This window comes from Pyxicephalus adspersus, chromosome 6 (assembly GCF_032062135.1).
Source record: "Pyxicephalus adspersus chromosome 6, UCB_Pads_2.0, whole genome shotgun sequence".
Classification (NCBI taxonomy): domain Eukaryota; kingdom Metazoa; phylum Chordata; class Amphibia; order Anura; family Pyxicephalidae; genus Pyxicephalus; species Pyxicephalus adspersus.
This window is the reverse complement of record NC_092863.1, coordinates 48,342,788-48,356,426: the sequence shown is the minus strand read 5'-3', so window position 1 is coordinate 48,356,426 and position 13,639 is coordinate 48,342,788. Positions and strand designations below refer to the sequence as shown.

Below are 13,639 nucleotides of genomic sequence, written 5' to 3'. Positions count from 1 at the left end.
GCAGCGGGGGGACGGGACAGCAGCTGGGAAGGATACATTTTGATACATTTGGACCATAAGACGCAGGGACTTTTTCCCCCCACTTCTGGGAGGAAAAAAGTGCGTCTTATGGTCCGAAAAATACGGTAGTTGTTGAGACTATTCTAAAAGGTTGTGTTCTGTGCATTGTCCATGCACTAATCTACATACTAGTGTACTGTACGATTACTGAGAATGCTGTGTTATACATCATTCAAAGTATGAACAAAACTAAATAATGTGTTGTAAAAAAACACAGAGAAACAAGTTTGTTGTTTTTACTCTAAACATATGAAATATATCAGTGTTACTTAAATATTTTAATAAATCTATGTAAATGTAACCTAAAAATATTTGTTCTCCGCAAAGCACTTATATACACAGGAATATTGGGGAAACCATACTGTCCAATACATATGCAGGCTGAGATTCCTTTGTCTGTTTTTTGGGCACTGTGTTTGTGTGGCTGAAAACAGACTGCATTGTCCAGGTTTGATGGCAAGACCAAAGATCCAATTTTTTATTCTTGCCAGGCAAAATGTTTTTTCCTTACCAAAGAATGATGTGATTTAGTAATGCTGACATGCACTATTGATTTATGAAAAGTAATTATATAGATGAAAAGCTCACTTTATTCTCTTTAGCCCCAAATCATTTTCCTCCCTAAGTCTATAAATGTTTAAATATTTTGTCTTTGTGACAGTTCTGAACCTTTTTGAGTTTTGAAGCTTATCCTAAAACATTATGCATCATCTTTTTTTTTAATTGTAATGTATTGCTACCCGTTATCAACAAGCTATAGGTCAGTTATCTGTTGTTACAAGGGAGGCAAGATCGCTCTGGATCAGGTCTGCTAAAAACTCCAGACTAAGGCTACGTACACACGTTCGATTATTGCTGTTGGAAATTATCTTTTACAATCGTGTCCAACGACAAACGACTGAAAGATGAATGAACAAGTGGTGTACATACTGGCGCCATACTGTTATCCCTTTATCATCACGATTGTTCTTCTGACATTCATGGATCTACCAGGATGGATCCATAAAAGACGTTTAACGACCTCTGTATACCTCAGATTCTCGTCCTAGACGAGCCCGACACCTCATATTGGCGGAGAATCATCTGATGTGTGTACGTAGCCTAAGATCAAGTTCCATGTTTTAATCATGTCGCCTCTCTTTTGTAAGCACAATGAAAGGATATGCACCACTAGGATCTGTAGTTGCCTTTTTAAGAGATGACTTGGCTTCTTGCATAACTGAAATTCATAGACCTTTAAGTGAACCACAATATCTTTCCTCCCTGACAGCCTTTTTAGATGGCTCACTACCAAGTTTCTATAAATGTATGAAAGAAAACACATTAATACCATGCTTTTATTAGAAAACTCATATTAATGTAAATCCAGTGTCATGACTGAACCCTGTATGAAATGTATGTTTGTAGACAAAAGCCTAAAATTCTTTAGCTGTTTACATCTTTAAAACCTAAAACATGTACATTTACATTGATCTAGAATGATTAGTGTTTCTCTACAAAGACTTAGTTTGTATTTCCCTGCAGTCGCCCTTCCCCTTTCTCACTTTTAGAAGAGGAAAGTACTATAAAGCAAAGCATAAAAATGCCATTCCTAGTTTAGATTTAATACATTGTATTCCGTATATTAGGTAATTTCTAAAATCTGAAGTGAATATGAAAGTTTTTACTTTTTGACCTGTATATTGTAGCATTAGGATATTTCAGTGTCCATTGCTGATATTTCAATTAATAAAACAAATTAGTAAATGAATTGCAGTCCTGTTCTGCGCTGATCCGTATGGTTTTTTGTTTGCCCTCTTTGCTGGTTAATACAGTGAAATAATATTGACTGAAAGAGGGCTAGATATTTGACTTCTCATTAATGACTTTCAATTTTTTTCATTCAGGTCCAACACATCCAGGGGCAACACCATTTGGACCTTCTCCACATCACAGCAGTTTCCTGCCAACAAGCCATTTGGCTGGTAAGTGTAAGTAAATTATGTTCCTCATTTTGCCACATTAATATGGAACTACTGGTAGGGGAGTTAATCTTAAAGCCTTAAATCTTAAAGTAAAGACACAGCCAGTTTATTACTGCACCATGTAGTGGCATAACTGATATGCCATGTTGCATATTTTTAGTTTCTACCTGAATTCACACTTTTTAGACCAAGTATTAGAATTTTTCTTTATTTTGGTTTTTAAATTTTTTTTTTTTTTTTTTTTTTTTAAAATATCAGTTTTTATCAGTAAAAGATACTACAGTAATCGACCACTATATAGTTAATATGTTTTCATATGAGGAATTAGAATTTGTCGTAATTTTTTAAGTTTAGCATTGATACTATTACCCAACTTTTTATGGGACTTTGCTAGAAAGGGCTACACTAGTTAATATTACTTTATACAGGTTTCTACTCATTTGTCAATGTATCTGAGGGAGGAATTTGTCTAAACTGTGCAGCTCATAGCAACAATCTAGTAATGCTTCATTTTACAGTCATATACTGTACTAACCTAATCTCATTGGCTGCCAAAGGCAACACAGACTAAGACAATTCTTTCTTCGCACACAGTGATAAAGAAGTTGCCATTGACGTTAAAATTTAAATACTTAAAGTTTAAACATTAGTCCTTTAGCACCCCAAAGAATATATTTTGTCTTTGTGCAGCTGAAGCTGCCAAAAAGCTAAATTGTTTTTTGCTGCTCCTACTAATTGGAGAGTCCTATGGCTATGTAGGACTCTTTCCATCCCAGATAACCCAGTAGTAGGATGTAGGATCAGGAGCGCGTTTCATTCTCCAGTGCTCTTGGAATAAACGCCTCTTCAATACCTGTTTGCCTTTCCAGATCCATTTAGCAGGTCAAGCAGCTTCAGCGGCCTGGGGAACTTAGGCAGCAATGCCTTTGGAGGATTAGCCAGTCATGCTCTAAGTAAGTACTGGCTGAGGGGTTTGCAGTCGATTTATTAGGCTGATGACACAAGTAGAAATCTTGCTTTTGATTGGTTAGTTGTCACCCCAGGGGAGATTATTAGTAGTTATTTCTGGGTAATTTTGGCACTTTTTATTTGCATATCCGCTGAAATGCTGCAAGGCAAATCTAAATGTGCTTTGGTGGCTGTGGTGCTGTGCTTGTGATTTTCATAGTAGTGCAGCCAGGAAAATGCTGATCCTGATCTTTAATACATTGATTTCAGGATACAGGAATATACCTATTTCTAGCACTTTAATTATCTGAGCACTTCAGGGTGTAGGTGGTGTGTGTCTGAAAGCAGCAGTGCCTCTTACTGTTATTCTGATAACAAAAAGTTCACTAATGGGTATGCACATTAAAATGGCTCCTACTGCAAATTAAGCTGGAATTCTCTATTTTATCTCTGCATGAAGGCAGTACCTGCCAGAAATCTCATAAAGAAGACAAAATGCGTACTTATGCTGCTCTTAATGCACATGTGATAATAAAGGACTAAAAACTCACCAAATGGCAAATATTTGTTACACAGCTGAGTACATTTTATGTGCTTTCCAGCAGAGAAAATGTAGTGGCGCTTCTGTTTTTAGACCACGCTTTATTGGATCTTTCTCCCAAAATGCTAACACCCCGTTTCCAAAAATCCACAGCACACAACAGCTTGTACGCTCATAAAGAAAGCCCGACTCTTCAGACCTTTAGCAACCCTCATGAACCCTGGAACCGGCTTCATCGGACGCCACCATCCTTCCCAACTCCTCCACAGTGGTCCAAAGTAGGAGACTCGGAAAGAAGTTCCTCTGTGACCAATCATGACAGAGACAAGGAGGACAAGAGGGAGCTGTCCCTGGCAAAAGATGAAAGAGACAAAGAAAGGTAAGCTACACCTCCCATTACATAGACAGTTTGATGTGTGAAGATGTGACTGACCATGTTTTTGTATACAAACTGTAGTTCTCTGCTGCCTTACATTTTTCATATTCTTTAAGGATTTATTGTAACTAAAAAATTCAGATAGACTGACACATATTCTGGCATATTTTATTTACCATATATACTTTTTTTTTTTTTTACAAATCTTTACAAATTAAAAAAAATATCTTGTTTTTATGAATATACTTAACGTTTTGTGAATATACTTAACGTTATGTATTACATCACTCTTTTATGATCTGCCTTGTAGTAGGCTATGCATTAATCATGATCACAAAATAGGCTGATTCAAGGAGCTCTTTTAGTTATTAGGGGTAAGTAGTTTAGGAGATATCTTGTGTACACCAACTAAGTTTAAAAAAGGTGTCTGGAACCAGGAGATCACAGGATAGTAAGGAAAGAATGGAAACTAAATCTCCAATATAGACATACCGATTCTAAGTAGGAAAGGGTTAAAATGTCTGTTTTTTGCTTCCATTGCCTGGATTGAGGAGGTTTCTGTTCACACTATTTGTGACAACAGAACAAGAAATAATTAGTATAAAATTTCACTAGGACACAGCAATAAAAACACAACTCCTGGCATTGCTAGTGTTGGTCCAGTTTGAGCTGCCAGCGTTTATCAGTATTGGAAGTTTTTTTACTTTTTTCCACAATTTATTACTTTCTTGCATAATACAGAGGATTTGATTGCAATACTCAACTGTATTCAATTATTTACTTTATTGACTTTTAAGATAACTGTTTTAGTAAAATATACAAAAGTAAGTTTATTACCTATATATTGTTATGTCTGCAAGAACTACTGAGCATGCATAAAATTTTATTCATTAATCAAGTCCTTTGGTAGTGCACGATATCACTACCCCAAAATCCACCTATTTTACTGTTTTACAGCATTTGTAATGAGTACCCTGTTACGTTTCTTTTCCTAGGGACATATTGGATAAGAGCCGACATCATTCTAACAGATCCTCTCCAGCATCAGCCCCTGTCAGTCACCAAATAAGCAACCTCATCCGCAGCAACAGCCAGACCCCTAATGACTCTCTGAGACAAGGCAGCCTAGGGGACAGGTCCAAAGATATTGAACGGGAAAACTCTGAGCGATTACGTGAAGTTCCATCCACGGAACACAAGATCAAAGAAAGCCGGTCCCCAGTGAAAGAGCCCCCCATTCACGAAAAGAGGACGATAGAGGATGGCAGTAAACCAGTCATACAGTCTGTGTCACCATATGGTAAACCAATCCTAAGTGAAAGCTTAAAATTAAGCAACCTTGTAGGAAAAGACAGTGAAAGGAAGCCCGAACTGCCAACAGATCTCCAGAAGATCAAGAGTGATGTCAAAGTTAAGGAGGAACGCAAAGAGGATTCAGATGTGTTGGTAGTAGGCTCAGAGCCTCCTCATCCGGTCCGGACGGTGGAACATCAGCCACTTCCACCCCCAGGTTCCTTGCATGGATTATCTTTGCACCACACAATGGCAACCTCCATGCAACTCCCAATGGGTAGTGTCCACCAAATGAACAACTTGAATATGCTGGACCGCAGTAGGGTAATGACCCCACTTATGGGAATGAGCCCTCTTACAGGCAGGGAGAGGCTTCCACATGCGGGTTTTGCATGGGACCCAGTCAGAGACCCCCTGCGTGATGCTTACCGCACACTGGACTTGCAGAGACGGATGGATTTCCACTTACGTGCTGATGGTATGCATAGGTACCCAGCAACAGCAGCTGCCAGCTTCTATGACCATGATCGATCTTACCGTGATCGAGAGCCACATGATTACAGCCATGAACAGCTCTTAGAGGCACGAAGGGAACAGGAACGATTGAGACATGATGAGAGAGAACGATTGCATTTAAGGGAAGAGATAGAAAGGGCACGGATGCACCATCTGCACTCTTCCCCACTAGAGAGCCATTTGGCACACATGCCCTCTTTCATGCCACACTTGAGCGGTGTGACCTATCCTAGACTTAGCCCTTCAGGCGCCATGCACAATGGAATCCTAAACCGGACACCACCCACAGCTGCACTAAGTGCCCCCCCTCCTTTAGTGCCAGCCAGCAACACAAGGCCCGCCTCCCCCCGCAGGACTAATCCCCTCACAAGTTCAGAAGCACGGGACTTCTCACCTTCCAGAAATCCTAAAGAAGTTGAGGCTCGATAGTCTCCTTCTAAAAAAAAAAAAAAAAAAAAATTGAAAAGATCCACAGGAATCAAACACCATAAATTTTAAACTTGTACATAAAATATTTTACAAAGTGCACTGCTCAAAACCTTCTCTTTTCTTCTCCTGTTTTTGTAAATGTAAATTTGTAGGCTAAGCACACTTCTTTCCTTTAGCCAGGAAGGACAGTTCAGGGGTGATAAATGTTCCATTCTGGAAACCAAGGGTTCTGCTCTTAAGGTCTCTGGTCATGTAACTATTTTTCGATTTAAGAGGCTCATTAGCCAATGGGACGGGTTTAGTGAGGGGAGGGACTTTTTAAATGGAGTTTTGTAGTTTATACAGTATTTTGTTTTTCGCTACGGTGTTCTTAGTCTCTTCCAGGAAAAAAAAAAAAAAGTACCTTCTTTCTTTAATTTTATATTAGTTGCATTTTGCCTCTGGTGAGGGAAATATAAGTAAACCTGTTCTTTCCACAAAATAACAGAGTGTGAACCCCTTCATTACAGGAGGTATCAGAAACACATAGCAATGCATATTTATACTTTGTCTGTACAAAACACCTCCAGTACTGAAGGGCAGTAATAACATTCTAAGGATTGTTTTCTCTATTCTGCATCTAACAGATCAACATTCTTGCTATCATTTTGAACAGAAATCACAGATCTATTATTAAAATAAGATTAATGTACAAAACAATTGCTTTTTGCCTTATTTTATCATAAAAACAGTTTATAATGTTATATTCTTCTGTTTTTGTTCTGGATAAAATATCCTGGCAGGATTGTATATATTTCATTAATAGTTTGCTACACCTCATATGAAACGGATTCACCACAGACTTTGTGATACCACACACAAAACAGAATACACGGATTTCAAGGATCACACTCGCAGTTTAACACATCATCATCTTACTATGCAATTGGTGTGTGAGGCGGGTCCTGGAAGAGGGAGTTCTACTTCTTCCCAAATTCTGCCCTGTTCTCTTGCCGTCAAACTCCCTCCACCACCTTCCAAGAATTTGAAGGGCACATACTGACACATGGAACACTGGAAAAGCCAAAACTCATCAAGCAGAATTGGTGTTTCAGGAATAGTGGACCATCTAAAGGACTGCAGCAACGCGTTCCCTTGTGACCATTATTGGAATGGTGGCAGGTAGCTTCCAACTTTAAATGGCAGCTCAACCAGGCTAGCTTATGGACCTATTTATTTTCCCTGTGAACCCTTTGTGCTTTGAACCTGTGCAGTGTTTTAATTGAAATCTGTATACAAGAGCGGTAGAATTTTAGAAGTGCGCAAAAGCAAATATATATAAATATATCTATAATATCTATATATATATATATATATATATATATATATATATATATAAAATGGTGGAAAGAAAAAGTGTCTAAACATGAGCAACAATCTTTTGGTCCCTTTTGTTTTTTAATTTTATTTTCTACAAACATGATCCTTCAGTTCTAATATTGTGTCTCTTGTTTTTCTCTTGTTTCTGCTGTTGTAAATAACCTGTTGCTTTCGTGTTCTATTTTGATTTATTTTCATTAGTAGACAAAATGTGCCTTAGAGAAAGAAAAGCAAACTGCACATTTGGGGCAACCTGTCTGTCCTAATTAGGGTATAAATGGAAACATTAAGATTTATCTACTCCTTTATTCATGGGAACAAATAATCCATGTTAGAAAACATTGGCCAATCCTTGTTTTCTTTCCTCAAAGCCAGTCCTTAAGTTGTGTTCTTACTCCACCTTCCCTCAGAAGGAAAACTTGCATTTTGACAATGGATAGCTATATTCAAAAGATAGGTCCTTCTTTATGGACGATATACTTCTTTTCATACTCAGTCCTTCAGAAGCTGAATAACGTTTCTGGTTTTTATCATGTGTCTGAGTGTTCAAGTATTCATGGGTATTAGAGGAGCAAGAAAACATTTTTTTTTTTTTACCTGTTGAAGTCTATATGTCTTTCTAAACATGAATCCCTATATGACAGAGATCAGACCGATTAAGAATCATTTCATCTCCATTTATACATTTTAATTACCAAATTTTACTTTTTTAGTTAAATATATATATACACATTTTCCTATGATTGTGTACAATAATTGCCTCAGAAAAGCCTAATTTGTGTATGCCTAAGTTAAACTTAAGTTCAGACAAATCAAAAGGTGTTCAAAGTCTTGGAAACCTTTCACATCCATCCATTAGAGTGCCCATTCATCTAAATCAGGGGTAGGCAAACTCCGGCCTTTAGGCTCAATACGGCCTAGCCAGTAGTCTGTTCTGGCCTAATACCAGCCGAGGGGTTGGCAACCTGCGACTCTTGAGCTTCCTTGTTATGCCTCCCTTACCTATTTACTGCAGCCGGCCTTAACACTTCCGCCGCTGGGGTAAGGGGACACTCCCTCTCCTCCATATGCATTGTGGAGGAAAGGGAGTTCTTTTCAGGGATGTTCCCTCTCCTCCATATGCATTGCGGAGGAGAGGAATTTTACTTCAGGGGTGTTCCGGGTGTGGGGGGGAGCCATTAGTGCGGGACTCGAGCGAAGGTCCGGTCTAGTGTGCCTTGATCTCCTTAAATGGCCTAGTAGCCAAAAAAGTTTGCTGACCCCTGATCTAAATAGTCTAATAATGACTCAGAAAAACATGCTTTTTTTGTGCATATAGTCTTATATTTTTTATTTACAATTGACATATTACACAGCACATAGTTCTGTTACTGTATTTCTTAGGAACTCACAATCTAGTAGTCATATGTCATTAACACAGTTTTAGGGCCTTTGTGATGCACTGTAGCCCAATAAATGTCACTCCACTGCACCAACCTGTTTCAGTCCACCGTCTGTTTCAGTAAAATGCTTGTTATTACATCATTTAGGTTTGCATTAGCCCATACGTTTAATACTCTTTAGAAAGCAACCAAAGCCTTCGTAGAAAATCCTATCCCCTGCCAGCATGCTGCATGCAGAAAAGATTCCTTGTTCTTTGTGTGGAGCAGTGCTGTCTACTAAGTCAGACTTAAGAGGTCTATAATTAGCAAAGCTCATGCTCCCTGCATGAACTGTAAGGATCTTTTCACACTAGAATGTGTTCTGGTTTAGTACGGCATGCTATTAGGCAGACATTACTAAATAAATAGTTTTTCATTGGCATGCTATTCAAAATGCAGAAATGGCTTGGGGGGGGCAGGGCAGTCAGAGTTTGGTAACAATTCAAATAGATATTCCAATCACTCTGACTCAATATAAGTGCCTACACTCCAGGGAATATACCTACATCTGAGCGATGTAGTTAACCACTTAAGTCCAAAGAGACTTAATGGAGGAACAAAACCACAGGCTTTCAGTTCTGCATACAGTGAGGGCGGAACGGGCATATGTAAATATGAGATATGCCTAATGTAAAATCCTTATTTGCGTTATAACCTTGTAGTAGCTTAGTAACAAGATCATCCACAGGAAGGTCATTCACCCAGGATGCTACATTAGAGGTGTTCAGTGGAGACACATATAGATCCAGAAGTTGGGGGTAAAGAGCAGATATAGATGATTAAGGGAGATCCGTGAAAGTGGCCAGGACATTTGTGGTAAGAGGTCTAAAACCAGGTTTACATATCTTGTGTCAAAAACTGACCTGTAGGTAGTTAAATTTGCCACTATAGTTATCCTATAAACGACTAAGGATAGGATGTTTTTTTGAAACAGGTGGTGATAGTGTGTCCAACCTTTCATCTCACCTTATAGTCCTCGTACAATGGAAAAGCTTCATTATGTCTGAAAGATAAATATCTGGAAAAGTATAGACAAACCAACAATTTCTACAATGCACTAATTGGTCAGGTTGCCAGGGGGCACATAAATTAACTATCAAGTCATAGTCCATGTTTACAGAAGTACTTTTCAATCAATGACATAACAGAATAAACAAGCCAAGTTTACACCCAGATGTCAGGATAACTGCTAATCCTCTCAATTTTTGGCAGACAGTTTGCTCAAAGCAATATGAGGTTTTAGAAAAGTCTGGTAAAACTGATCATTTTGAATGGATGGATTCTGTGTGAGGAATGGTTTGGAACTTGCTGTAGGAAATGGCTGTCTCACTTAAAGATCCATAGACGTGGTACCAGAGAAGCATGCATAGTAATTTTGTAGGATTATAATAATTTGTCTTGCATAGTGGGTTAGGGTAGGAAGAATCCTACAAAGAAACAATATCAGGTTGCCTACTTTTACCCTTGTTAAAATTGTCCAAACGGTGTCCTGCCCTTTTCCTAAATTTATGTAATTAGAGTTGCATGAAATGCTGGTGCGAGAGTACCTGCTGTTCTTCAAGTGAATTGCTACTATTGCCTGTCTGCTACTTGAAGAAGGGGAGATCTGTTTCTGATACTTTTTTTTATTGGGCTTCACACGAGGTAATGCTAGCTACTATATATTGCTATCTTATGTGACAGATAAGAAATATAGTGACTACGCATATAGAACTTGCTTACCCTAAAGTACAATATAAGGTCAACCTGGTGAAGACTATTCTTAGTTTTATAGGTATGCCATGTTGTCCGCATATCTTCAAAAGATCTTTTATTTAGCAGGAAAGGGAAAACACCTCTCTGGATACAAAGTCCCTTAAGGTTATTGATTGGGGGTTCATGACAAAAATGACAATATCTAGGATGTAGACCCCAACTACACAGGCAGACAGGGCCCACATGAACAGATTTGGCAGCTCTGTAGACTTTATGTATATTCAAGGCAAGTTACAATTATTGGTCTAGGGCAGCGGTGTGCCCCCCAGCAGGGTCCTTCTCCTGACCCCGCTAGAGGAGGGAACCAGCCAGAGCTGCGGACCATGTCCCCCTATACGGATCGCAGGCTCGGCGGTGGACGTGTTGTGTCTCTAGACTTGGATGTGGCTCAGACCTGCAATGTGAGAGTGGCTGGGTTCTGGCAACATGATGTCAATATGGGGGAAGTTTCTTCCCCTTTGAGTGACACCCAGCTCCCCGGTTAAGCATGGGCTGTAGGTCCAAAAAGGTTGGCAACCACTGGTCCAGAGGGTTTTACCTCCCTGTTTTAGGAGGGCCAACCATATGCCTGTTCCACTTTGCAGGAGTTATGGAGACTCAAAATATCAAGAATGGTGGTAGAGCAGATAGTAGGAAGTAGAACTTTTGAACATGATTTTGGTAAGATAATTATGCGAAGCTTATTTCTCCAGGAGTGGTTTTCTAAATCCTCATCTCAATCAGCCAAGATATGCACAAAATTTTGCAGCATTTGTATATTAGAGTCAACTTTCCCAGATCCATTTTCAGGATGGCCACTCTAGTTTCATTTGAAAAGATGCACTGAGTTTCAGGGCAAGCATGCCCTTACAGCCTGTTCTTCAGCCTTCTGTATGGCAGGTTGCTGCTGCTGCAGTAGCCAGACTGCTGAAATCTGTCCCTGGGAGCTGTCAAATACAAATGTCTTATCCGGGATCAATGCTTCAGGCACACTACACATCAGGTGAGGGTGGGAGGAGAGTCTGTGGCCATATTGGAAAAAGGTGCACTTTCCCTGTGTCTGCGCTCCACAGTAAAGGATTTTTATTTACAAAGATTTATTTCATACTGCACTTTTTAGTACATTTGGCAATCTCTATGACCACGTATAGATACAACTTTTCAATTTTGGTTTGGCCAAATAAATGTTCTGTTACCTAAATAGGGAAAAATATTCTCTCCCACATAAAATGCTATTTGTATGTTACTTGTACCTTTTTGTTGTAATGATATTTCCTGTTCACACAGTGAATGGTTTAAATCATGTACCCCTTACATTTTATATAAATCTACATTTTCTCATGTTCGATTTAGCCATCTCTGTCTCAGGAAGTTTTCACTTCTTGTCCTGTAGATCTAACAGAAAGGAGGAAATCTTCCCAAGGGAAATAATCACTTTGCCATGGGATCAGTTGTCACCATTTCAAGACTGTGAAGATTTTCCCTCTATATCTGTTCTGCTGGCAAATCAAAAGTACCATCTCTTTCGTTCCTGGTAACATTGGTGATCAGAACAATTTGATAGGTTAATTCTCTATAACAAGAACCAATAGAAACCTGATAATAAAACTCCAACCCAAATCTAAATAAAAGTTTTGCCTTTAGGTGTACTTTAAGGGTTCCATGTAGTGGATTTCTCTACCCACATTAGGCTGATAACTGCATGGGGTGGGACATGCAAAGCTACTCAGAAAATTGGCATGTTTACCCATATTCTCCGACACATATCAGTAATGACTTTGTGAGGTAGATGGCAATTTCAAGAAACAAGTGGGACCAATGAGCTACTAATTAAATCAGGAAAATCCAAAAAGTTTTGTCCATGTCAGGAGATTCATTTTACCTAAGTTTCTACCTGTAGCCAAATTCTTCCATATAGTTCCTCCCATTTTCATGGGGGTCAGTTCTGTAGACATAGTGTAACTGCCCCCTCCCTTGTTGGTGCTCCACTAATCACATTTGGGTTTATGTGACAGAATTGAGAGGTGGCCATTGGAAACCTCTTGCTACTAACTCAACATTCCAGCAGGTTTCTGTAATATGTCCACAGTGAAGTTGTTTGGTAAAACTACAAGGGGGTGCTGAGAAGTTCCTGGATTTGCCCTCTTCCAGATGAAATAGAAAAATGAGTTTGGGGGCATATGACAGCCTAATATCTTAGTAAGGAACTGCAAATATCAGGTCTTTGCGATTCCTAAAACTGTTTTTTCTTTCAGTGAGAAGCTGTGATGGCAGAGGCACAAGCAAGTTTCACGTCGTTGGAGATACGGGCTGCTAAGTTTTTGTTTCTCCAGGGAAAGTCAGCAAAGGACATTCACACTGAGATGTCACAAACACTGGGGGAGAAGTATCCTTCCTTTCCTCGGAGAAACAAACTTCATGACGGCCCGTAACTCCAACGACGTGAACCTTGCTTGTGCCTCTGCCATCACAGCTGATATTTATTAAAATATTCCCTGGTGCAAAATCACTGCCACTGAAACACGTCGACCTGGAAGATTCTCAGACTGGGAATGTTTCAGTGAGTGTCACATTTGCTTGCTTGCATTCATGAATTTCATGTCTGAAATCTAATCTTGGGGACAGGTAGCGTGCCCATTCAAGGAAACCTACGTTGACAAGTTTATACTCCCCTCTAGTGTTCCTCTTCCACTTTGTTTATGCTCTAAAATACCTGGATGGTACATGTGATAGAAGGGTTAAATGTCACTGTACCTTCTGCAATCTAATAGTAGTATGGAGCAGTGGGGTAGCATTAAAGAGTCAAGTGAAAGTAGTGGTGGGCTTTCCACAGACCCTTTCACTTTACATTAAAGCTTAGTATTACATATCTCTAATACTGATGAGTTTTAGATTTATGGCAAAGTTCCAGGTTTTGATTCACAATCAATGAATGCATTTTGACATCCACCATAATGCCCTTTGCAACCCTGACCAGCAGATTCCCAGCAGAGTCAAT

General features: G+C 39.2%; 1 protein-coding gene across 1 annotated transcript in view; it reads left to right on the top strand.

The window, feature by feature from the left end:
- FBRSL1 (fibrosin like 1) overlaps positions 1 to 12,493 on the top strand; it is a 272,324-nt gene extending 259,831 nt beyond the window's left edge. Inside the window, exons 16-19 of the mRNA XM_072413928.1 lie at positions 1,904 to 2,030; positions 2,894 to 2,977; positions 3,667 to 3,892; positions 4,885 to 12,493. Of these exons, the coding sequence (XP_072270029.1) occupies positions 1,904 to 2,030; positions 2,894 to 2,977; positions 3,667 to 3,892; positions 4,885 to 6,127 (1,680 nt within the window). The 3' untranslated portion in view covers positions 6,128 to 12,493. The remainder of the gene's footprint in view (positions 1 to 1,903; positions 2,031 to 2,893; positions 2,978 to 3,666; positions 3,893 to 4,884) is intronic.
- The last annotated feature ends 1,146 nt before the right edge of the window (positions 12,494 to 13,639 follow it).